At 37.9% G+C, this 26,136-nt stretch overlaps 1 protein-coding gene across 1 annotated transcript in view; it reads right to left on the bottom strand.

Annotated features, from left to right (window-relative positions):
- Window positions 1-26,136, bottom strand: part of dnah7 (dynein, axonemal, heavy chain 7) — a 111,663-nt gene that overhangs the window by 84,572 nt on the left and 955 nt on the right. The window contains exons 6-25 of the mRNA XM_052142623.1: window positions 25,751-25,931; window positions 25,368-25,440; window positions 22,725-22,850; window positions 22,263-22,382; window positions 21,871-22,054; window positions 21,529-21,708; window positions 20,464-20,736; window positions 20,243-20,370; window positions 16,851-16,929; window positions 16,517-16,741; window positions 15,988-16,134; window positions 15,289-15,609; window positions 14,057-14,424; window positions 13,460-13,646; window positions 6,422-6,615; window positions 3,532-3,730; window positions 1,222-1,362; window positions 644-856; window positions 378-487; window positions 118-286 (exon numbers count right to left, since the gene is read on the bottom strand). Of these exons, the coding sequence (XP_051998583.1) occupies window positions 118-286; window positions 378-487; window positions 644-856; window positions 1,222-1,362; window positions 3,532-3,730; window positions 6,422-6,615; window positions 13,460-13,646; window positions 14,057-14,424; window positions 15,289-15,609; window positions 15,988-16,134; window positions 16,517-16,741; window positions 16,851-16,929; window positions 20,243-20,370; window positions 20,464-20,736; window positions 21,529-21,708; window positions 21,871-22,054; window positions 22,263-22,382; window positions 22,725-22,850; window positions 25,368-25,440; window positions 25,751-25,931 (3,618 nt within the window). The remainder of the gene's footprint in view (window positions 1-117; window positions 287-377; window positions 488-643; window positions 857-1,221; window positions 1,363-3,531; window positions 3,731-6,421; window positions 6,616-13,459; window positions 13,647-14,056; window positions 14,425-15,288; window positions 15,610-15,987; window positions 16,135-16,516; window positions 16,742-16,850; window positions 16,930-20,242; window positions 20,371-20,463; window positions 20,737-21,528; window positions 21,709-21,870; window positions 22,055-22,262; window positions 22,383-22,724; window positions 22,851-25,367; window positions 25,441-25,750; window positions 25,932-26,136) is intronic.

Raw genomic sequence — 26,136 nt, 5'->3', positions numbered from 1 at the left:
CATTATTTCATTTTTATTTATTTATTAATCTTTACAAATTAACGTTGTTATTCATTCTACAAATCATCTGATTTATTGAAGTCATTTCCATCTGCTGGATCTCACTGCATCACTTACCTTAAAAAACTTGCCCAGCGCAATGTAGTCCAGGCCATCCGAGCAGTTAAATACCACACACTGCTTAGCTACAGCTTTGGCCAGATCTTTGGTAGTTTCGGTCTTACCGGTACCTGCAGGGCCCTCCGGGGCACCACCCAAGTGTAAATGTAGAGCTCCAAACAAAGTTCTGGTAATGAGGAAAGGTTGAAGAGTTGCAGCTAAACAGATAATGTAATGCCTTAGGACTAAACATTATTTATAATGTAATGTATTCTGACCTATAACAGCGATCAGTGAGTGGGGTGATGACCAGTCGTGGGGTGTTTCCAAGATACTCATAGCCATAAGCTAAGCCTGCATTAATCATTTTTGTCTGAAGCTGGTTTTCCTACACAGACAGGATCAAAATGAAGAGAAAAAGAGTATCAAAGCAGAACATCTTAAGTGTACAAAACAATAGCAAGACACACTATACACACTGTGAAATTAAACATAAGGTCACACACACACACACACACACTTACAGACACTCAAACAGACTTACAATCCAGTAGTAGCGCAGCTGACTGAGCCACTCGAAGTTGGTGTCATCATCCACACCTTTCTGGACCAAAGAAGCCATCACATCTCGGCCGTGAACGTCAAGCACTACCAGTGCTCCCAGTGTCACTCGGTTCTGTTTAGACAGCTTACCACGCACCAGGGCCACAATGTCATCTATCTGAGTATTGTTCTGATCCAGATAGGCCTGCAGAGCCTGATGCAGATCACAGGAATAATTCAGTCATATAATGGCTGATATTATGTAAGGGATAATGTACAGTCAGAAGGCCATTATCGCAAAATAAACCCAGACAGGGCTTATAAACCCCTGAAGGGGTTTATTTTGCGATAATGGCCAGTTGATTGTACATTATCCCATTTATTACATGCCTACCTACCAAATAAATTACTAAATGGACATGAAATATTGATTTAAGCTGAGATTATTTTATTATGTGAAAAGAGAGAGACCACAGAGCAATATGAGTGGCTTGACAACAGTCAAATATACAGTTAAGCAGTCATTACACACAGATATTTGGAGAATGCAGCAAAGATTGCAATATGTATAATACATGCCTTTGGTCCCTTTGCAATGGCTTCATGAATGTCCTTTGTCCAATAAACCTGTGAGACACAGAGTACTGTCTGACCCGGCCAGGCCCTGACCCAGTTGATCCTCGGGTCTTTGGGATATGCTTCAAATGCCTCTCCTACCACCTGACAGCCAGGAGCCAAGAAAAGTGGTTTACATTCTTTTACATTTTCAAGCATGGCACAGACATGGAAACACATAAAAGTATTAATCTACTCTGACTTTTCATAATTCATGGTTTTCTAGATTGGAACCAAGATATCCATCCATCCATCCATCGTCAACCGCTTATCCTGTGTACAGGGTCCGGCGGCTGGAGCCTATCCCAGCTAACATTGGGCGAAAGGCGGGGGACACCCTGGACAGGTCGCCAGTCCATCGCAGGGCCGGAACCAAGATATTCCAAATTTAATTGAAAATGTTACCACTAAGGCTCTACAAAGAACATATATTTCAGATATTTAACTTACTTGATTTGATTAGAATGAAGTTAGTGCATTGTATCCAAAAAGATAGTTGGATGTGCTTGCATTCATTATGCATTTTTTTGTCAAATGATTAGAATTAAAAAATAAATATATATATATATGAAAATTTGTGGCCATAAGTAACATAAATTAAATTAAGTGCATAGTCCTAAAAGGCTTCCAAAAATATATATATTTTTTACAGGTCCTGTAAGTCATTGACTCATTAACTTTATCAAAAACTAGGGATGCACTGATCTGATACCTGGATTGGTATCGGCTACGATACTGACTTTTTTAACTGGATCGGGTATCGGTCTGATGACCCCTCTCCAAAACAAATGCTGTGTTAATCATGGACTTTAATGTCAAAAAAACAATAAAAGCACCATTAAAGTAGTCCATATGACTCAAGTCTCTTGAAGAGAAACTATAGCTTTGTGAATTGCAAAAGGCTCAGTTTAATAAGCATTTACAGTATACTGTATAATATGCATGTATAGTGCGTTTCAGTGAATGTGAGCTGCTCTGTTGACAGACTCATAGCACACATGGGGCTATGGGCAGCTGTTTTCAGTTCTCAGAGTGGTGTGTGATATGTGAGCGTATAGGTGCTTGATAGTTATATTTGCTTATAGCTTATATTGGGAACGGCACCGGAGTAGCATTTCACCATAATTTTTATAAGAAGCGTATTAAACTACTGTGAACAAGGGTACATATACACACTCTGCTAGTTTTTTGCCAAAGTAAGAGGCCATGGATTAAGTTAAGGAGGCACGGCTATATACAGTATATGTTACTAATGTATAATACAATTCAAAAGTTTATAAATAATAAAAATATTTATAATTATAATAGCTATAACATTAATTATTATTATTTGTTTACAAATTACAACAATATTTAGGTTGACTGGGTTTCAAAAAATAATTGTGTAAATGAAAAGTGGACTTATCCTATTACAACTGAAGTAAACAAAAAAGAGATCTGAATCCAAATACAAGTTGAAAATAAATGTGTGCAAAGAGAAAGGTCATCTTTTCTACTGAAGACTTTTAGTGTAATTAAACATTCTGAATTACATTCTTTGATTAACCAATCAGAGGACTTTGATGTGCTTTCTGCCCGTCAATCATTTTGCATGTTCTCATAGTGTAGTAGTTGAAGCGGGACATTAGTTTAATGTCATATTCAGATTCACTAAAGTTGTTAGTTGAGGGCACTATTTTGCTACTTTTGTGTTTGACAACTGCGAGAAGACACACTGCTCAACGCTATATTTGGAGGGTGGTGTTTTGAAAAAAGGGGGCATGTCTAATTCAACAGCTCGGTCACATGGAAGTTCACTTAAAGCACCTTTAAGTTTGCTGCTGCATTATCCAGTAGACTAGTTAACAATAACGTTTTTCTCAAAAGGCTAAACATTTATATTGAATTAATGAGAAGTTAAAGGTTTGTGATTCTTTTCATATAAAAGAGTACCCCTAATAAGTTCCACTAATCAGTGAGGTATAGATATTATAAACTGATATAGAACAAAACACTGGTATCAGATCGGGATAGGTATCGCCAGATACAGAGAGTTCAGATATCAGAATCGGCTCAGTAGTGAAAAAGTGGTACCGGTGCATCCCTATAAAACATTTTATTTTTCAAAACTTGTCATTGTAATTACCTGTGTAAATGATCTATTAATAGAACAGCAGTTTTTCAAATGAAAGTTGACAAGAAGAAGCCAGACAAAACTAAACTGTATTCAATCACTGGTTTCATACTGCTGTTCAGGAGTTCACAGACTCAGGGAGAGGTTACACATTTCTGTACCTTGTGTATGGAGAGGAGCATTCCATTCTCCAGCTCCAGGAGCCATTTTTCCACCTGCCCTCGAGCTTTAGAAGTAGAGATGATATCCAGCAACTCCACCACCTCTCCTTCACTGCTCTTCATATGAGTGATGTCCAACACATCAGTGAACACTACGCTAGCAATACCCTCAAAGCACTTCTTGAAGTGGGGTTGTACCCTGAAATATTACATCATGAAGTTAAGGCTTTTGACACATTTACCATTTACACTATGATTATGTATGGAATGATATTCCGGACATTATTCAAAAGGAATTGCAAATTGTATTTGCAATTGCATTTTCAATTTGTGGACGCATAAAATGTGACATAATCCAAACGCAATTGCAAATCGCGCATTACCGTTTGCAAATTCGTTTAAGCGAACGCACAGTGACTGCCAAATTTCAAATGGAAAAGCAAAGTCCGTTTGCAACTGTGTTTCCCATATCTTAAGAGTTTTGGCCCTGTCATATTTAAATAGCAATTTCAATTACCACATCTGCTTTTTCACTTTCTCAGCGTCACGTATGTAGCCAGCCAAAACTCAAATGGAATACTAATTCCCTTAGTAATTCCATTTCTGATGCCTTACACGGAAACCTGTCAATCAGGGTCAAGGGTGGGATTATGCTATGGGGCGTGTTTGTCTTGGGAAGTGACGTCACTCACAGTCTATCACGATCAATAATTAGCACTGCACTTTATTCATCTATAATCTCACACTGGACTGTCAACATATTCTCCTCAATATACTACTTCATAGATATATATATATATATATTTCATATACTCCTACTTATTGTATTGTATATTGTGTGTATTGTTTACTGTACATTGCATATAATTATTGTGTTGTGTAAGTATGTGTACATTTGATTTGTAAATTGTTTTGTGTAAGTATGTTGTTTACTGTAATTGGTATATGTCTCGTCACTGTCATGACTGCTATGTTGCTCGGAACTGCACACAAGAATTTCACCTACTGTTGCACTTGTGTACATGGTAGTGTGACAATAAAGTGATTTGATTTGATTTGATTTGATAAACCGGCATCTGTTCAGGGCATCACCTCTTGACCGTCGACTGTGAGTGACGTCACTTCCCAAGACAAACACGTCCCATAGCATAATCCCACCCTTGACCCTGATTGACAGGTTTCCGTGTAAGGCATCGGAAATGGAAATACTAAGGGAATTAGTATTCCATTTGAGTTTTGGCTGGCTACATACGCGACGCTGAGAAAGTGAAAAAGCAGATGTGGTAATTGAAATTGCTATTTAAATATGACAGGGCCAAAACTCTTAAGATATGGGAAACACAGTTGCAAACGGACTTTGCTTTTCCATTTGAAATTTGGCAGTCACTGTGCGTTCGCTTAAACGAAAATGCAAACGGTAATGCGTGATTTGCAATTGCGTTTGGATTATGTCACATTTTATGTGTCCACAAATTGAAAACGCAATTGCAAATACAATTTGCAGTTCCTTTTGAATAATGTCCGGAATATCATTCCATAATTATGTGTCACCAATAACACTCATACTATGTGCGAGTAGCTGTAATTACATAGTGACAGATTCATTTTACAAGACTGAATGCATAAATCTGTTATTTTCCATTGGAAGAGTATTCATATACACTTTATATGTGATATGGTAAAAGACAATATGTTCCAGAGACAGCTAATAGAGACTAGCTTTGTGGAGTTAGTAGTGACCCTATTAACCCAACTTCCTCCCTATCTCTTTTTAGTGACCCATGCCTCTGCATTATAAGATGTAAAAGACCAAAAGCCTTAGCACTTACACTCATGTTCATTAATAAAGAAATATCTGGGGTGAAATAAGACATGATGTGCTAATACATCATGGAAGCCACATCAGAGAAAGGAGAGCAGTGTGTCATAGGAAGAAGAAAAAGCTCTATAATTACATTCCCTGTAAATAGTGGATTTTAAGGGGTTAAAAATGAGGTCAAGCTAAAATGCTTTTCATTTGTCCTTCCTTGTCTCCTTTGAGGTAGGCAGCATTGGTTAGGCAGAAATAACATCTGTTGGATGTGCCCAGGGAAACAGGGCAAACTAGGCTATGTGAGAACATAATATCTATTAATAAATATGAAAGACTTGAGATTAAAGCTACACAGAGTGATTTTTTCTTATTTCATGTTATAGTAAATTACATCTAGCCTAATGTAGATGCTTCATCGAGAAGGAAATTCCTGTGTGTTCTAAACCCTATGAATCCATGGGAATTTGGAAACAATTGGTAGCTATATTGATATCCAAAACGAATAAAAATAAACATCAGTGATTTCACATCAGTGTAGCTAAATGATAAGAAGAACATCTCCAAGTTATATTTCAGAGGAGCATGACAATACAGTAACATTTCTTTATACATTTCCACTAATTGAGGGCTGTGCGTTCTTCCTGAAAATTCAAAAAAAGAAGCAGCACTACACATCAAAGATTTACCAAAACTTGCATCACCTTATGGTTTTTTGAATAATTGATCAAAAACAGACAAATCTATCGTATTTCTTTCCGACATGCAGTCATCCAATTTAGCAGAAGTATGCAATCTATCAACTACGCAAATCCCAAACAGAAAGAATATTGGAAATAGAAGCCCTCAAAATCTATAAATCACACTTTTTCCAGAAATGTCTCTCCTAAGCCTATTTCCCAAGGAGAAAGAATGAACATGGATAAGAAAGAATGCAGAGAAAGTGTGAGATTAATTCACACCACAGTAAGACTACTGGCGAGATTGCCTGAACAAAGCCCACAGAAATTCGGACACTTTTTATAGCTCAAGGAACTCCTGCAGAACTTTGTGCACATTTGGCTCATACAGCCTGAGTACCTTGTTGGATCTTTAGTCTCGGAGAGGATCTCTAGCAGCTCATCATTGGACAAGAAGAAGAAGCGGGGGAAATAGAGTCTTTTCTTCTCCAGGTATTCGTTCAGACCTTTCAGAATGAGTTCCAGCAAGTCGTTGCTGTTTTTCATCTTGTCTAGCATCTTTTCAATGGCCACCACTGCCAGGACATGCTTATCCTAAAAGAGGAACACAACACAATGTAATGCAGAGTTTACCACACGTGTTCAATTTAATATGACAATGGAATATTTTTCAACTTTTGCACAGTTAGGTAGGTACAGTAGGTATAGATTACCTAATTTCAACATTTGCAGAAGAAAATGTTAGGGGTGCTTGCCCATCCAAAATTTGCCCTACGAACTTTGAGTGGGTGTTTGCAAAGGTCTTCTAAGTGGTTGCTTACTGGCTCAAGCCAAAAAAGAGCCCATCCCTAAATCTCAATGATATTCTGGTCCCAAGATATGGCTCTGTGCCCAGTTGCATAAAGCACCTTAATTTTTTCCCTTAAGTGTAACACTTAAGGTGTTATTTCCCCTTAACCAAGGGAATGACTTGAGGGTGTTGCATACTGTATAACCGTTTTGACACTTCTCTTAGGTGAAGAAAACCATTAAGGGTTTTACTACCGTGAGCCAGGTTTTTACCGCAATAAAATTCTACTGTTACCATGGACACGTTCGTCATGTCCCTACCACTGATCTATAATATAATATTTGTGCAATTTTAACACAAAGAACACTTTTTTTCATTTTAGTGACTAATAAAGTTTCTCGGTATCATTATTGATATGTAAATTATTGTCTGACCTCTTACAAATTAGCACGTAAACGGCATTGTCACATGGCAATTGTTACTTTTCTCATCACAAATGAAAGTTGTTTGTGATTACGGCAGATTACTGCATAAACTCATTTTCTGGAGGTTACACGGCTAATTTTAATTTGTTTCTCAGGTACAATCCTCAAAATCAATATATTTAAAAACTGTGTGTGTGTGTGTGTGTGTGTGTGTGTGTGTGAGCGTGTATTTATCACTTTGTGGGGACCAAATGTCCCCATAAGGATAGTAAAACCCGAAATTTTTGACCTTGTGGGGACATTTTGTCGGTCCCCATGAGGAAAACAGCTTATAAATCATACTAAATTATGTTTTTTGAAAATGTAAAAATGCAGAAAGTTTTCTGTGAGGGTTAGGTTTAGGGGTAGGGTTAGGTTTAGGGGATAGAATATAAAGTTTGTACAGTATAAAAACCATTATGTCTATGGAAAGTCCCCATAAAACATGGAAACACAACATGTGTGTGTGTGTGTGTGTGTGTGTGTGTGTGTGTGTGTGTGTGTTTTCTGTGTGAATTAAATTACGTCTTCAGTTAATCATACGGAGCAATTCATGGAGGATTCTGCTTTAATGGCCGGTGAGTGTCCACTTCAGGAAAACACATTTAATAGTGAGTAGTGGAGTGAATTTGAGGTGTTAGCTGTGATACTTAAGGGAAAAATTAACATCTATGGGAAATTGTAGGGGATTATGACGTTTTACCAATAAATACTCATAAGTAAAATGTAAGGGTTGTTTTCTGCAACACCATTCATTTTAAGGAAAACTTTAGGGAAATCTCATTTCAGGTGCTTTATGCAACTGGACACTGGTCCCTCCTTCAATTTAATTCTATAGGATTTTTCCATCATAAGTCTGTTCGCTTAGAAAAGTAATACCACACCTTGCCTCAACAAGCTGCATGATTTGATGTATCATTCATGTCTATAGCACAAACTAGTGATGGGTCGTTCATGAACGATTCATTAATTTTGAACAAATATTTTATGTGACTCAGAAGAGCGAGTAGTCTCAGAGAATGATGAATTCATTTTGTGTTGGCCGCACATGTGCATTGCGCAACCTCCATTCGTTTGTTATGTGAAAACCGCATAGGCACTGTACAGGAAACAGAAATGCTTGGTTCACCTTTCAACTCTTTTGGTCCGAGTCGTTCGTTCTTTTGTCACGTGACAGCTGTATACGCTATGCATTGCTCACACAGGAAAAATACATTATTAGTTCACACCTATCCAGTCTTCTGGTCCCAGTCGTTCGTTGTTTTGTCACGTGACAGCCAAAAACAGACAAAAGAACGAACGACTCAGACAAGAATATTCCAGAGGTGAACTAATCATTTCTGTTTCACATAATTTGTCCTTGGCTGCATTATCAATTTTATAGTTCAGTATTGTGTACCATAGCTGTGCTTAATAAAATGCTAAATGCTGTGCTAAATGAAGCCTCCATACTCAGTGAGATGTTTTCAAATTCAGCTGCAGTAAAGATGCTCAACAATCCTTTCTTAACTTTAAAATCATAGGTAATGATATAACATAATACTCATTGTAATTTGCTGCTCTCAGAGTTCAGACAAATCAAAGGATGAAAAGAGGGCTAGTGCAAACCAGCAGTAGTGGAAGCAGTAGTCATATTTCAATCCTTTCACAAAACAACTCATATATAAAGGTATTTCCTAAAAGGAAAAATCATCCTGTCTATCACTTTCTGATTTTCAAACGTTGTATGAAGGCCATGTCCTTTATTAGAGAAAGAGGAAACAATTGGATACCCCACCCCCTCCCATTCACCCCTCACAGATGCTGGTCACCTGTAAACAGATAATAATTGCTTTTTCCCCATTTCGGATATCTGTTGATTTTCTATTACCAACGGTGACTAGACTTGAAGCACTCACGAGGAGACTGAAGTTTAACGATCACTTTTGAATGACAAAAAAAAAAGCCTGAGTTTTCTGACAGACACTGAAAGGGAGTAATGAGGGGTTGTTAATAAGCAAAACCTACTCAAAATAACCTTTTTAAAACATAAAACGATGCCGCTGTATAGCTGTAATGAAAGAGAGGGGATGTTTTATGCAAATTACTGTATTAATTATTCTTTCTCAATCACATTGAATTACATTGGAGTGGAATGGTGAGTGCTGCCAGAATGTGCCTGAATAGTATTTAAAAAAATAATTTGCTTCCTTTCACAGGGTGTAGAAATATCCAGGTGGGCTGCTAAACACATCCTGATATTCACAGTTACTGATCACGTTTTCCTCATGAATGTGCTCTTTCATTTAGCCTTGTAAAGAAATGCCTCAGGACTCAGAACAGCTTCATATTTGTTCAGCCCCCTACTAGTGTATAAAGCAAAAAAAACAAAAAAACATGGGCTTTAGGCCAAAAACTGCATCCACCAATATTTTCTCCACATACTGTTACTATAAGCATCTCTTTCAAGTATTTCTTTATTTACGGCTATTCATCAAACAAGCTTCACTAACGCAGCAACAGGCAAGAGCACCTGCCTTCCAACTGAAATAATATATTTGCTTTTCAGAGAGCAGCCGTTTATGGCTTATAATGTGGGACAGAAATTATGGAGAAGTTTAGGAATTATTCAAAAAGGAAAACATCCTCAAATAAACCCAAAGTTTGAATTCAATTACAGAATGTTTATCTCCTTTTCTGTCAAATGTTGAAAGCACGAAACACATTGGAAAAGAGTAAATACAATCTGGAAGAGGCAGACAGCCTTGTGTATACCATGGATGAAGAGAGACACCTAGTGGACATTCTGATATTGCAGTCTTTTTACGGTTTGATTAAGCACCAGTGTCCGTCATTATTTAACTGAATTGCTTTAATTGAGTGCATAATTTAACATTAAAGAAACATGCAGAAACATGCAGAAAGATATTCTGATTTTGTCTTTGTTTAGGGTTATTACTGAGCTTATCTATGACCAGTGCCGGTCCTCCCCAGAAGGTATGGGGTGGCAGCTGCCACCCTAAAAATGAGCTTGGCCTAACTAGCAAAAAGAAGGTATGCACTTTTATCATACTTAAAATTTGTATTTAATCTTTATATTATCATTAGAAAGCTCATTCTCCAGGGGCCTGATGTATAAACGTTGCGTACGCACAAAATTGGCATTGAAATGTGCGTAGACAATTTACCAAGCACATATCGTGATTTCCAAATAATGTCCGACATATGTGCACACCATACGGACACTCTTGACTATGAGTACACACTCTTTTACTGGTGTGTGTGAATAGGCGACTCCAGCTGGACAAATAATGAACTGAACTGTCTGATTATAAACACATTTAATTCATTTCATTTCACATTTAGAATAAAAAAGTATGTAGTTAAGCACTTGAAACAGAAGTAATCGTTATCAAGCCAATAGTAGGCTAAATTATTTTTATTTAACTAACTGAAAAGGCATTCAAATATAAGCTGTAATAGGGAAATATTGGTTTGGGATGCGCTGTGTTTGGAGAACTTTCCCATGTCATCATAGAGAGGGAACATACTGTAACTAAAATGACAGCGAAGATTTCTTCGTTTGAGATATTTTCTGTTCTATTACAATGATGTACTGAGGTAAGTAGGCTATAGCATTTGAATAAAGTTTATCTGTAATGCCATGCATACTTGACTCTGAGTGGCATGAAACGGCTCGGTAAAACGGACAGTAGCTATAAGACTATAAGCTATAAGGCACTGCTGGCCACATTCAGTAGTCTGATCAGAAACAGTATTGTACAGCTGCAAACAGGTACAGCAATGCACATCAAACGTGCTGCCTGCTCCACTTCATCCCGACCCTCATCGCAATGAAACCCCCATTCTAGTTTGATGATGAAAAGTGCATTTGCCGTTCAGTTGTTTAGTTTTTTTATTAAAATACCAGTTCAATATAAAATCTTAGTAATCCGATGATATCAGACAATGCTGCACAAGAATTTTAGTCATTTTCATATTGTTTCCAGAACAAAATATTGAACTTCTCAATAAAAACACCCTTAAAACATTTTAGAAGGTTTTCTGACAAGCAAAATTGCCTTGGTTATATTTATGTCTGCAAAGATAAAAACATTTTGCCAAGGGATATTCAAGATATATTCTTTGTAAACAAGTTCATATCTAAATAAATAATCATTCTTCATGGTGCAGCATCTAACCGTTGGGCACATGTGACATTTACAGTCTTATCCCTTATAATACAGTTTCTCGTACCGTAAAGTAATCACATGTCTGGATGGTGAAATGCATTTGATAATTGTATGCAGATGAGGATAAGCATAGTAAAAACAGGTGTTGTACACTCCATATATTATGGATATTTTGGGGAGGAGACAGGGTGGGGAATAAATCACATGCATGTATGCACAATCTTCCGCTAGCTGGGATTCATTAAGGGAAATATATGCAGGTTCTGACATACGTACGGGTTTATAAATCTGAATTTTTTGTGTGTACGCAAAATCTGACTTTTGTGCGTATGCACACTTTAAGGAAGATATCGAAGCAGAGTTTTATACATGAGGTCCCAGGTCTCCAGTTTCGATATAACACTGTTTATGACAGAAATGCCACATCAAAAGTAATGTCTTGGTGTTTTTAATGTCATAAAGAAGCACATACCTATATTTAGTCATGCAAGCTCTGCTGAATGTCATTGCAATGCTTCAATAAGATTACACCGTGCTTTGGACTATATATGTATGTGGATGCGTCTTCAGCGTATGTCAGCATGGATTGCTTGTGAACCAGTCATAAAACGAGTCAAGCTTTGCAAAGAACCTGCTACTGAAAGATGGGGCAATTAAAAACACTTGATGTATTGTCCTGATGTATTGTTTTCCATTTAAAAATATTGAAAAATTCTTGAAACAAGATACATTTACATTATAAGCAACATGTAAAATATTTAGACTTGCTTTCAGAGAATGTCTCTTGAATATAAGTGTCTTTTGTATAAGTGTATTTATTTTTTTTTAACACCATGTCTGCATTCATGGTGCGGGCACAGATGTGCGCGTTACCCCTGCCATGGGCACTGACACACCCCTGGACCATACAGACACTGGCTTTTGGACCTGACGCTGATAACAGCTTGGATGGTCCTTTTCCTCTTTGGACCGGAGAACACGACGGCAGTGTTTTTCAAAAACTACTTGAAATGTGGACTCATCGGACCAAAAAACACAGTTCCTCTGTTCTACTTTCCATCTAAGATGAGACCGAGCCCAGAGAAGTCAGCTGTGCTTCTGGACAGTGATGATGTACGGCTTCTCCTTTACATAGTAACGTCTTAACTTGCATCTGTGGATGCAGCAGTGGATGGTGTTGATTAACAAAGGTTTACTAAAGCAATCCCAAGCCCATGTTTATAATATCCATTACAGATGAATTATATATTTTTTAAGACAGTTATGTCTGAGGGATCAGAGATCACGTGTATTCAGAAGTGTTTTGTCTTGCCCTTTACGCTCCGAGATTTGACCAGATTCCTTGAATCTTTTAACTATATTGTGCACTGTAGAGGGTGAAATGGCCAAAATCCTTCCCATTTGTCTTTGGGGAACATTGCTCTATGAGTGCTGTATTATTTGCTGAAGCATCTGTTGGCAAATTGACAAGCCTGGAATGATCCTTGCTCTTGAAGTACTAGGCTGTTTCTGATCATATGATCATATATTAAATGATCATATATTACTAAATTATTAATTATGTTTTAATGCAAAAATGTTTATTAACATTATCATTGGAAGATAATAAAACTATAAAAAAAAGAGCATTTCATGACCCATTTAAAACAAACGGTAGTAAAATAGCAATCTCACATGACAAACTGATTATTGTCAAACTGATGCTCTCAGCTTCCTGTTGCCCATATATAGGCTGCACAGTGAACATGCAGAATAATTGACAGACAGAAAGGGCCTCAAAGTCTTTAGATTTTCAAAATTCCTGTGTCCATTTTTCCCCCAAAGTTTACAAAGCCTATGGTTGTCACAGTGAAGGGTGTGATATTTCATGGCACCTATTTCAATGATATCTGAATGGTAATAGGTACCTTTTCTGCATGACATTTAATTTTAAAAAGCCATGTAATATATTAAACAAACCCAGACTTGTTTCTATTGTAAAAAAGTTGCATATGTGGGGTTTTCTGGCTTACCAAGCTGACTAGTTTCATAGTGTCTCTCCAGGTTTTGTCCACGGCAGTAAAGCGACGTCCCTCCTCGGGCATCTGGGCCATGATGTCTGGGGAACTAAAGATAGGCTCAAGGTAGAGCCAGGTACCCTGAACCTTCAACCACTCATCCAGAATTTCCTGCAGCAAAAGCAGCTTACCCTCCCAGTCCCTAAGATAAGTTCATACAGGCATATTCACATTCAATAGATGTATATTAGACAGCTGCTTCCTCTAAATTCACATGTGAAATGTGAGGGTCCTACATGTAGTGTATATAAATGTACAATGCTATTCTGGCCAATATACCATCTGTGTGAAAGTATTGAATCTTTGTGCAATACACTCAGGAGGCCCTTTTGCTCATACTGAAGGGCAAAATATGATACTGGATACTGTATATAGTGGGTAGCAAAATTGTAAGGTCACTTAAGAAATATGTTAGAACTTTGTTTTACATTGTTCAAAATCCTAAAACTATATTCAGCTTTAAATTAGATTTTTACAACCCAGAATTTTGATGTGAAAACAGAGTTTTGAACCCAAATGTATTTAAGCCTACAATCATGAGCAAACCCTTACCTTATCTCAGCTTCAAATGGCTTGCTGAAGGGTGAGCCTCTCATTGTCTGGGTCTTCACAATGTGGTCGTCAAGCAGCATCTGGATCTCATCCAATGAGGACAGAATGGAGGTCCCGGTTTCACGATAAGGCAGGAGGGTGAACTCCATCTCTGCCCAGTCAGTGGCCATACGCTCCATGGCCTTCTCAAGGAAGTGTTCCTTACTGGCCGCTTCACTGATGGTTTCAAAAGTAGAGAGGTGAGCTTCCAGATGCAGGGGAAGAAACTGAGCCACACAGGCATCCTGATCTGAGGGCTTGAGGGGGAAGCCAACAACTGCAGACATGGCCTCCCAATGCCGTTCACGGAGCCCAGGGTTACATAGCACCTGCCGAAACAAATAATCCACATAATTAATCAGTAGGTCTACAATGAATCTATGCCCACAGAACTTCCTAGACAGCTTTGCATATTTCTGTAAAATCACAAAATTATAAATATTAAAAATAACAAAACTCTAAATATCCCCAACCCTGTTTATTTTATAATGCTTTCAGCTACCAATAAGAATGTAGCACTCCCAACTCTGTTTAACACATTTACCATATTTAAATCAATTCGGCAGATTTGACCCCACAATCAGAGCACCAAATGTAAATAAAGTGATTCATTAAGGGCCTACTTATGATTTGAACAGATAGTTCACCCAGAAATGTAAATTCTGTCATCATTTACTCACCCTCATGGTTTTCCAAACTTATATGCCTTTTTTGGTTCCATTTGAAGGGGGGATATGGGGTGTGAAGCTATCTACACTCTTGAACGCTTGTGGTGTGATATCAATCGGCAGAGGAAACCTACTTGGAGTTGGACTCATGATTGGGCCCCCCGTGGAGCCTCAGTCACCATTCACTTTCATTGTATGTAAAAAGGATGCAATGAAAGTGAATAGTAACTGCCTAACATCATCTTTTATGTTCCACAGAAGAAAGTTCATTTAAAATTTGGAACAACATGAGGGTGAAAAAATTATGACAGACTTTTTTTGGGGGCACTCTTTTAAATCTAGCATAAAAAATCTTACAAGGGGGGTAATTTCAGAATATTAAGGTGTTGCCATCATACAGTGATTTGTTTCTTTGAAGATTAATAAGATTAATAACTCTATAACTAAGAATTTGCACAGATGTATAACTCTTTCTAAACAGTTCTCAGGTAGCTCAATTGAAAAACATCATATCTCGCAGCACACCTGCACTAGAGGAATGTGCTCCTTAAAGGCCTCCACTTCAGTTTTCACACAGGTTGCGATGTGGAGAGCTTTGGGAATGTCCTGGAAGCTTTTCTCAAGCTTGTACAGGGATCGGATATAGTTACCCACATCCGCTTCCAATTTATCTGGGCTGACATCTGTGAGCGGCCCGTGCAACCAATCCCTGTGCTGGACCTGAAACTCAGATGCTGTCTCATACAAGCGCAGGTATGGGAGCAGGCGGTCTTGAACCGCCTTGCGCTGAGGGTACTGAGAGACGGGCCAACCAAAGGCCTCCTCCTCCTGATTAAAGCCACTGATCTGATAGATAAGAACATGTATGAGTTTGATTGTGTAATTGCAGTGATAAGAGCTGTCATTCTCAGCCACACTCTAAAACTTAACTGACAAATACAGATTGTGTGAAATCTTGTATGTTTTGTTATTTGCACTCAGCTTGGCTTTGAACATAGCCCTAAAATGATTGCTACTAGCTTTAGCGCATTAGCCAAGGTTAAACTTTTTAATTGAGTAAACCATTGCCACTACAAACTCTCAAGAGTTATGGGAGAGCTCAGTTACACATTCCATTCTTTTGAAAGTTTATAGAAAGTAATGGTTGTTCTTGATTGTTTATCTACACAGATAAATATCCCAGCAGTGAAATACAATAAAATATTTTTGTCCACAGTACAGTACCTTGTCCATAACCAGGTCTAGTTTGGAATTGAGGGTCTGGGCTTTTTTCAGGTACTTGGCGAGCTCAGAAAGTTCACCAAAGGACACAAACTCCTCTGCTTGCTTTGAGTAGCACTCTAAATCCTCCACAATTCTCTCACACCTCAACTAGGGTTAAACACACACAAACACACACTTATTACAGGAATTAGCACTGCATTTTGAACATCTGTGAACATCTTTTCCTTCTGTCATGGGTGGGGATAATTAGATTTATTTTTTACTGGTTCATATGTTTGAATTACCGCTTTACTTTATATTTTATAACTCTTATGTTTCTGTTGTTGTTAGGTGTAGAACAAAAGCTCATGCTTAGAGGTTCCTTCTTCTTTTCCCTAATTGTTGTTGCATAATAAGTTTGTTGTGTGTGTGTGAACCATCACCAAGTGTATTTGTTGCCATGATGACATTGTATGTTTTCATGTTTGGTTTGACCAGTTGTGTTGAGTGCTAAGAATGTAAATTATTTTCACTATAATGTTTCTCACACCTTGAGGCCATCCTGGAATTGTGCGGTTTTCTCATTAATGATCTGCCGGTGCTGATCAAAGATGGATGGCATGCATGCATGACGCTGGAAGGTATCGCTATTCAACTGCATGTCTCTAATGGAGAATGTGACATAATCCACCAAGAAACACAACCTGCTCTTGGACTCCTGGAGCTTTATTTCCAGCTGAGGCATTTCCTCTGCCTCCACCTTTACCATTAATTCCTAAAGCACCAGCCACAAACAGAAAATGACATGTAATCACTTTTTATATTCAACCATTTCAATAGCAACTAAACAGAGAAGATTTACGGAATGAACTGTCAAGTATTACCTTAAGCTCCATAAGTTCCTGTGTGTTTGAAGGAGTGCTGAGGGCTTTCTTTGATATTGTATCATATTCCTCACACAACCTATAGTTTAGTGACAAAAATTACTAAGCTATGGAGCAACAAGTTACAGACAAAGGCTATGTTCATGCAACAGAAAATACACATAGCAGCAGATTACAGTTATCAGTCCTGTTCTAGAGTGCTAAATATGGTTATGTTCACAAAGTTTGGTTATTAACAAGAGTGACAACTGCATACTACAACCCTGAGGTGCCCAGACTTTTTCATACGAAGGGACAAAACTTACTTTGAGGGTTGTGGGCCGAAAGTAAATGTTGCATTATAACAAACTAAGGCCGTAAATTTCATTTCTGAAAATGGGGGGAATTCCCCTCTTACATATGGGCATTTTTTACCTTTACAAAGGTCATTTCTTTTAACCTTATAAAATGACTGTCATACTTTTATGTCAAATACTTTAATTTAAACAATCAATTCAATTTTAAAATGGCATGTTTCAATAATTACAAAATTGCATGATCTCTACATTGCATAATGTGCATTGTTACTGAAAACTTTTTTTATTCATTCTCATATTTCCAAATATTTTGGCTATTAAATAAAAAAATTAAAAATGTAGCTACTTCTCTGCCGAATGAATACATCAATTTAAAAATAAACATTTAACAGTTGAAGTAACATTGAACATCAGAGATATGATTCATACACCAAAAGTAGTTCATGTTATTATTAAAATTATAATTGTATCATTAATAACATTTTATTTAATATCAAGGCAATTTAACACATCCAGATATTACTTTTGTTATTATTATTATTAACTACATTGTAGTATTTGATAATTTTAGCGTGGGAGCACAACACCGAACTGATGCGGATCATCCCCTCCTTTATGATTTCATTATATAAAAAACATTACTCTGCATTCTGCTAAATAAAGCAATGACAAAAGACAGCCTTTTTTTCTTATTTTCCTCTTGTCATATACCACAAGATGAGCCAAATTAAAGGTAATCACGGGCCAACTTTGGCATCTTTTGGGCACCAAACTGACACCCATAAATTTGCATGATGCACATCCTGTGTGAACATCATTTCTGTGGTCTGGGAGCAACCCAAATGTTGCTCTATACACTCGTTAAAGGGATAGTTCAAGCAAAAATTTAAATGATCTGATTGTTTACTCACCCTTACGCCATCCTAGATGTGTATGACTTTCTTTCTTCAGCAGAATACAAACGAAGATTCTTAGAAGAATATCTCAGCTCTATAGGTCTTTACAATGCAAGTGGATGGTAATCAGCCCTTTAAAGCTCCAAACACCACAGACAATCATAATAAAAGTAATCCATATGTATTATAAAAGGATACGATCACTTTGGGAGAAACAGATACATTTTTAAGTCCTTTTCACTATAATTGTTTACTTGTCTGGTCACTCTCCAAAGCACGTCCATGATGGGACTCGGATCATGTTGCCTCTCGCGTGGTGTAAGCGCGCTGGCATGTTTGAATGAAAGCAAAACCAATGAAGCTTATTAACTTATTACTCTTATTAACAAATCAAGCTGCACTTCTGGTTGTATTGCGTCAGTCCCCTCGTGAACGCATATCGGAGAGCGCCTGAAAGTAAACAATTAAAGACTTAAATCTTGATCTGTTTCTCACCCAAAACAAATTGTTTAGCTTTAGAAGAAATTCATTTAACCACTGGATGGAGTTTTACTACGACTGTCTGTGCATTTTGGAACTTTAAAGTGCTGATCACCATTCACTTGCATTGAAAGGACCAACAGAGCTTAAATATTCTTCAAAAAATCTTTGTTTTTGTTCTGCTGAAGAAAGAAAGTCACACACATCTGGGATGACATGAGGGTGAGTAAACGATCAGAGAATTTTCATTATTGGGTGAACTAATCCTATAAAAATAACAAGCATTTGAAGCCGAAGATTTGACGGAAGAATCTATCCTTCGATTGGACTTGTTTATTAAATTATGTTGTGTCAATTGTGTTTAGACTTTACGATGTTATGGAAGTCTCCAGGTGCATCCCAAAACACACACTTCTGCACTATTCTACACAATTTTGTAGTGTAATTAGTGTGGGTAGTTTTTTAACACTGAAAATGAAACAAAAAGATTTGTACTATGTGACAGGGCGGAGGGCGGGGGCGGGTGGTGATTCTACACACCCGGTCCTTTATCAGCCTGAGAGAGGGATAAAAGCCGACTACGGGAGAGAGAGATCGTTTACGGGAAGCTGACCATCATGTGTGTGTTTGTGTCTTTTGGTTTACTTCTTCATTAAATATTATTTATATTGTCAAGCCGGTTCTCACCTCCTCCTTTCCCTTATATCCCTTTACACTGGTGGCGAAAACCCGGGAAGGAGGAGGGATATGGTGTAGTAAAGTTCTTTGCCGGGGGACGGAGGAGCCCGGCCACCTGGAAGCGGAGGAATGGCTGCCGACCGCGAGGGGAGAAGGGGCTCCTAACTGACCGCCTGGACCGAGGGGCGGGGAGGGGCTCGCTGCCGACCGCCACCAGGGGCTGGAGGACTGCCTCCGATCCGCCCTGGGGAGGTACGGCTTTTGTCCGTTAGAGGGTTGAGGAGTGGCCGAGGACCAAGCTACTGCGTATCGGAGAACAGGCGAGTAAGCGTTTTTTTTGACAATATAAATAATAGTTTAATGAAGAAATAAACCAAAAGACACAAACACACATAACGGTCAGCTTCCCGTAAACTATCTCTCTCTCTCGCACCACCTCCCGTAGTCGGCCGTTATCCCTCTCGGAGGCTTGATTAGCCTGATAAGGTACCGGGTGTGTAGAATCACCACCCGGCCCCGCCCTCCGCCTGTCACATATTAAAAGTACCCAGATTATTTATTCAACAGTAAAAACAGAATGTGGAATGTTGACACTTCGTGCACTCAGCCAATGCCACACTCCGTATGTAGCAGAAGGGGCAGAGATACCTGGCTGTGACACTGCTCTGACAAAACTATTTTAAATAATGGAGAATGTGGCAACTAGCAAAACATCAGTGAAGACAGCACCTTACAAATGTGACTTGAATGCTTTACTATTACCCCACTCTGTGTGAACATGTTCATTATAAGTGTTGAACTGAGTTTGGCTAATGCGCTAAAACATCACGTACATTTGAAACGTGACTTCCCTCAGCTGATAAACAGCAAAAGCTTCCGTGTAGCAGTTATTCATTCATACAGACAGTTTTTAAGCCGCTACTTTAGCGTGTTGTATTATAAGGATCATTCGAGGGTCACACCTGTTGGTTAAGTAATCAGTTGTCAAACCCTTACTGTATGAACATAGTCCAAATTTTTCATAAATTTGTCGGTGACTCACTTCTTATTTAACTCTTGGTGACCTTGCAACATGTGAGTGACTAGTTTCTCCAGGAGACCCTCTGCTCGCTTTACAAGGGTACGGACCAGCTCATGGGAGTGCACTTCATACATACCCAAACGCACCACCTAAAACATAAAAGAGTATATATATCAGTCATAGTCCTTTGGGGAAAGGCTGGTAAAATGTGAACAGTTATAATTAATGTAAATAACATCAACCTTGAGGGTACTGTGCTGGATCTCATCAACCAACTGTTGGTAGCGGGTCACCTCCATCATGAGCTCCTGAAAAGAGTGCTGCTCCAGCAGGAACTGGGAAACATCCTCCTCAGCTTGCTGGGACACCAGTGGGGCATACTTATCATAGACACGGACATGTTCCAATGGTCCAGCACTTTCTGAGTGAATTACCTGTCTGACCTTCTGCTGCTCTGCCTCCAGAATCTCTGGCAGTATGATGGGTTTCAGGGTACTGTGTGTTTCTGTGCCTGGCTAAAAATAGAGGAATATAAAATGTGTAAATATAGAAATCATAAATGGTATTGACCATCAAAAAAACTATTGTGCCAAAAATCTTTACTGCCATTCATAATTTAGTTTAATATTCCATCCACTCTCTTGTGTGCATTTAAGACTTTTGTGTAAATGCTCTTTGAAATGAAAAATAGCGCTTTTATTTGTGAGTTCAAAGTCACAAAACAATCCATGCTGAAATGTGATGCTCAAACTCTTTAGATCAGACTAAAAGAATTGGGGACCTTATTAAAAAACAAAGTTCTATAGCTAATTTCTAATGCTGGGATCCTTCTAAAGGGTATGCAAAGATGGCCAGGTAACACACATAGGTAAACTTTCTACACTTTGAACTCGTGTAAGTTCTCCTGGTGTTTAGGAATAAGAGTATCTAACCTACATCCTCCTTATTTCCCCACGGTGACTGGGCGGGCCAAGTTTCTGAACACTGAATAAGCAATGTTGACATATAAATCTAGATGGTCATATGGTAATGGTTTCGTTTTCTGATGTCAGAAACCTGTGTATTTCACAATGAAATAAATGGTTTAAATAAATGGTCTTTTTGGACTGGGGAGAATCTTTGAGTTTTGAAAGTTTACAGTATGTTTTCAAAGTACACTGAAATCTTTTATCTCTAAAGATCAAGTAAAATTCCATTACTCATAATCTGACCCCTTTAATACTGTACATCAGCTATCAAACACACATACAAACTGCAAGATACTGTATAAGCAAATAAAAAATGTAAATTAAAAAACAGAAGTTTACCCATTTCAAGTACAGCTTCGTCTCCACACGAGGAATCAGACTTATGGATTTCAACATCATGTCATAGACATTTAGCAGGGTGACTTCAAAATCTATGAAATCAGGCTCAAATTTGATAGTATTTTGATCCAGCAGCAGCCTTAGGACAAACCCAGGATGTTCATAGGCTCGCACCGAATGCTTCAATGGGGAAGAAAGATATGTTATTTCTTACATCAGAATTCGAGGGTTGTTATTTGGACTGAAAAAGGAAATAAAGTATTGACAATCATGAAATGTTGTTTGGAAAAATGGAAAGAAAAAGAGATTGATATCCAGATACAGTGGTGCAGCAGATCTTACAGGGTCCTGGGCGATGAGCTTTGTGTAGTCCTGAATAGACTTTAGAGCCAGGCTTTGAAGCTGGGAAGTCATGAGTGTGGATACACAGTTGTAGAAGGACTGGAGCCGAGTGGCATTAGTGGTGCTGGGGACCAGTTTATGCTTGTTACCAAGGTAATAGATTTCCTGCACTTTAAGTATCCACCTGTTTGATTGGGGGGGAATCCAAAGTAAAATCAACTAAATTATTTGAATATCTGTTACCATGTTGCAACTGCATATTGCAAGAATTATTGTCAAATTATTTCCTTTATCCATAAAAAACATAAAATATACTGTATAGCTGTGGTGGATAATCAATTCATGTGATCGATGAAGAAGTGACGAATGTGAAATGAGATAAAAATGCTTACTTTTTGAGAAGGAGGTCTTTGGCAGATTCAATGTTTTTTTTAACTAACAGCTGAAAGGCAGACAACTCCACAGACTCCATCTCATTTTGAAAGTCCTCTACAGCAATAAGACGTAACTTACTGCAAAATTAAACAAGGAAATGTGGAAACTGAGGAGAAGTAGAACAAAAGAGTGGGTACCACAGTGATGGAACTGAGAATATCACTTTGAGATTACTGTGGTTTAACTGTGAATATAACTGATGTTTCTGAAGTTTAACTCTGACCATAATTAAGGGATTACAACAGTTTTATTGTGAACATTTGTGAGATATTATGGTAGTTTTCACTGTGAACATTTCTGTTTCATTAAGATGTTGGCTTGATAACTACAATGCAAGTGAAACACTTTCCTTCAGTGTTCGTTTTCCAGAAATGTTACAGTCTTCTGTATATGTTGTCTTGTGTTTATCCTACACTTACTTGAAAGACACTTGCCACAGATCCATTACTGAGAGCATGGTGGGATTGATTGAGTGAAGCTGGTTTCTCATTCTTTTTTTAGCCTGAAGAAATGATTTGTTCCAAGGCTTTGGAACCATTTCCATTCTGCAAGAGACATTGACAACACTACCATTAAAATACTTAATTAGTTCAAATCAGTATTTGTTTGTTCACCATATTCAGTGCTCTGTGCTTCGAGTTTTGTCTCTTTACTTCTGGATTGTATTGAAGCTACTGAGAAAAGTCGATCAAAATGAATTAAGTCTGGGAACTGTAAGGTATGGCGGAGGATCAGTGCCTTAACAGATTCCCGAACAAACAAGAACTTACTGTTAAAAACCCCCCTAATTACTGAAATAGCGCCAACCAGCCTCCACAAGCACAATAAATGTATTGACAAAGAGACAATGAACTATTGACAGAGAACCGCATGTGACATCCGCATGCTCACCACGTGCTTATCGTGTGGACAGGAAGGGGGAAACTTTGAACGTAAAAATGTGTGTGTGTGTGTGTTTTTCAGTTAAACACAGAACTGCATATTGCTAATGAAATACGTGTAATCCCTGTATGTTGTGTATTTCTGAGGTATATCAAACTCGTTAGAACTGTTTCGTTGTGTGTTTTAAACTCTGAGGCCTCATATTTAATAGCCTCAGTGTATATTCCCTTATTAAGTGTACTAAATATACCTTTCTTGGTATCAAATTAAACCTTACGATTTGTCCGAGCTGAATTCGAATATAAGATCTCTGTAGAATGATATTACGCGATGTTTTACTATCTTTTGAGTCATTCAGCCCAAAATCTCTTACTGTCATAAACATGCAAATGAGCTTTGACAAAGGAACTCTCTCATGCTGTAATGGAGAGTAATGGAGGCCTTTACGACCTCCAAAGGAATGTTCAGAGAAGTGCTGACCCTCCCTTCATTCTCTTACTGAGAAAGAGAAATGAACCCTGTTAATCCTATATATATATTCTATATATCCATGTGATAAATATTGACATGTATCTAATGTGCCATCTCACATTTTCTCTTAAATGTGCTTGATCTATGTTTTCTTGCAAACTAATGGGTTAATGTTTCAGACTTTGCATACTATGGTTAACCAAAATCATATGTGTGGCATATTTGGTCTCTATAACTTGGTATTTTGAAGATTGAAATGACTGTGTACATGATATGTCGATAACAACAACATATTAGTATTAAAAGTATATTTCCTATTTTCTTTCTTGCACATGCAATGGGCAATTTTACAACAAAGAGCAATAAACCAAATTCCCGCCTAGAACTCAAACCCTTCTTATTGGTCGAGCCAATGAGAGGTGGGACATGTGTGCTAAGGGTATAAAATTGCTGCGCCCACTTCTCTCTATCTCTTAGCCCTCTCTCTCTCTTATCTCTTCGCTCTGTTATGCTCCTCTGGCTTCCTGCTTTTCTGGTCCTCTGAGCCTTGTGCTCTCTCACTCTCTCGCTGAATGATGCCAAACTTAGAAGGCCCCAAGGACTCCCAAGCGTGTGCCAGGCTACGGCCTCGACTGCCCATTCACCAAGATCCTCTGACTCTCACTGGTTCTCTCTCATCAAGACAACATCATCAAAGATCAACTGGAGCCTCAACAAATTGCATCAGGACAGTTTAATTCAAATGGGACATGCAAGTATCAAACTTAGTCTCATTATTTGATACATTAAGTATCCTTAACCCCTTTCTAAAAAGGGCGTGTCAGAACTAATATGATGGTTTGCTCAGGCTGTTGATCTGCTGAACTTCAAACAATGCTATAACTTCTTGCCTTCCTGTATTCTGCTTCAGCCCTCTTTCCCTTGGTAAACTGTATGAATGTATGTATATGTATGTTAGAGTAGTTTAAATGTTTAGTCTAGTTAATAAAGTCTTGTTCATGTCACACGTAAAGTTGTCTGTGTCTCAAGCTCATATCTAAAGTCACTAATCATAGATTTTGACTACTTGCTCTTAATACTTAGTAAGAAAGACATTTCCCTTGCCCCGAAATGTACATTTCTATTAATTAATTAATTAATAACCAAAATTGAGGGTTCACGGGATGAACCGAGTATTTGGTTGTAATGTTAATGTAGCTACATCAAGTTAACCCGATTAACTGATCCAAATATTCATAATCGATTATAACAAGTTATGATTGATTATTAATATTTCATAGAGCTGATTCGCTACCTAATGGTGGAAGAATATAGAGCTGATTCGCTACAGAACAGAAAGTATTTTTCACCAAGAGTTGATGGTGTGACTACACCACTCTATAATATAACCTGTAAATCCACAACGCTAATTACACTTTGACATCATCACCATAGATATATATATAACAAATGCTAGACTGAAAGTTCAAAGATAAAATGTTCAAGATGGCTGTGTGCTAGTTTCACTGGCGCATAAGGTGAATACTGTATGACGAAAATATCAAAGAGCTTTAAGGCATGTCATTTACAGAATATGGAGAAAATATCTCAGAAGGAAAGCTTTAGGGTTTTCTCCAAAGTGAATATACTAAAGGCTTACAGTGTGCACATCACTGCCTCGATTAGAAAACAATTCACAGAAATTAATTACAAAAATTAGCAATACGCACTCCTGTCTGTGGGGGGGAAGATCTCTGGCTTTGTCTTCTTGATTCTCTCTGGGGTCCTGCAGTGCAAAATCCACTGTAGAGAGAATAGAAGACCTTTATTCATGCAACTCTGAAATCTTCACATAACATTTTTTAATGTAAACCGATTATTTTCATGGGCATTGAAACAGCAAGAAAGTATTACAGTTCATTTTTAAAAAATACTGTGGATTAAAAAGGTCAAAAAGATTTATCTTGTCTCAACAACCAGCAAAAATAATTATTTTAAAACACTTTCACTTATCTTTGCATATCAAGATTGCAATAATTTAGACCACCAAAATGTATAATGCAAGCGCTGTCTACTTTGCAAATAGCCAGATCAGCAAAACATAAGGCTGTACCAATGGCTTTTTTGACACTGAGCAGGTAGTCATCTCTTATCTCATCTGAAAGAGCCTGAATGGTTCCGCTTAAACTCTTCAGCTGCTCTGGGACTAAAGCAAGAACATTCTCCATCCAGGAGTCCTCCATGACTGCCACATCTTCTGTGCCTATTCCATGCCGGATATAGTAGTAATACCTCTGTAAGAATAAACAAATTAAACAAACAAATTAAAACAAGAAAAATCCCAGATGTTTGAGGTAACAATGCTTGAGGATATACGGTACAGTATTTTTATTCAACCAATGATCGCCTTTTTGTCACTCATTTGACAAGACACATAGCAAAAAAGCTGAACTGAAATGAATATGTCAGTGCCATTTAGAGGACATGCGATTTTGTCAG

This window comes from Xyrauchen texanus, chromosome 14 (genome assembly GCF_025860055.1).
Source record: "Xyrauchen texanus isolate HMW12.3.18 chromosome 14, RBS_HiC_50CHRs, whole genome shotgun sequence".
Classification (NCBI taxonomy): Eukaryota; Metazoa; Chordata; class Actinopteri; order Cypriniformes; family Catostomidae; genus Xyrauchen; species Xyrauchen texanus.
The sequence above is the reverse complement of the archived record's forward strand: the minus strand, read 5'-3'. Positions and strand labels throughout refer to the sequence as shown.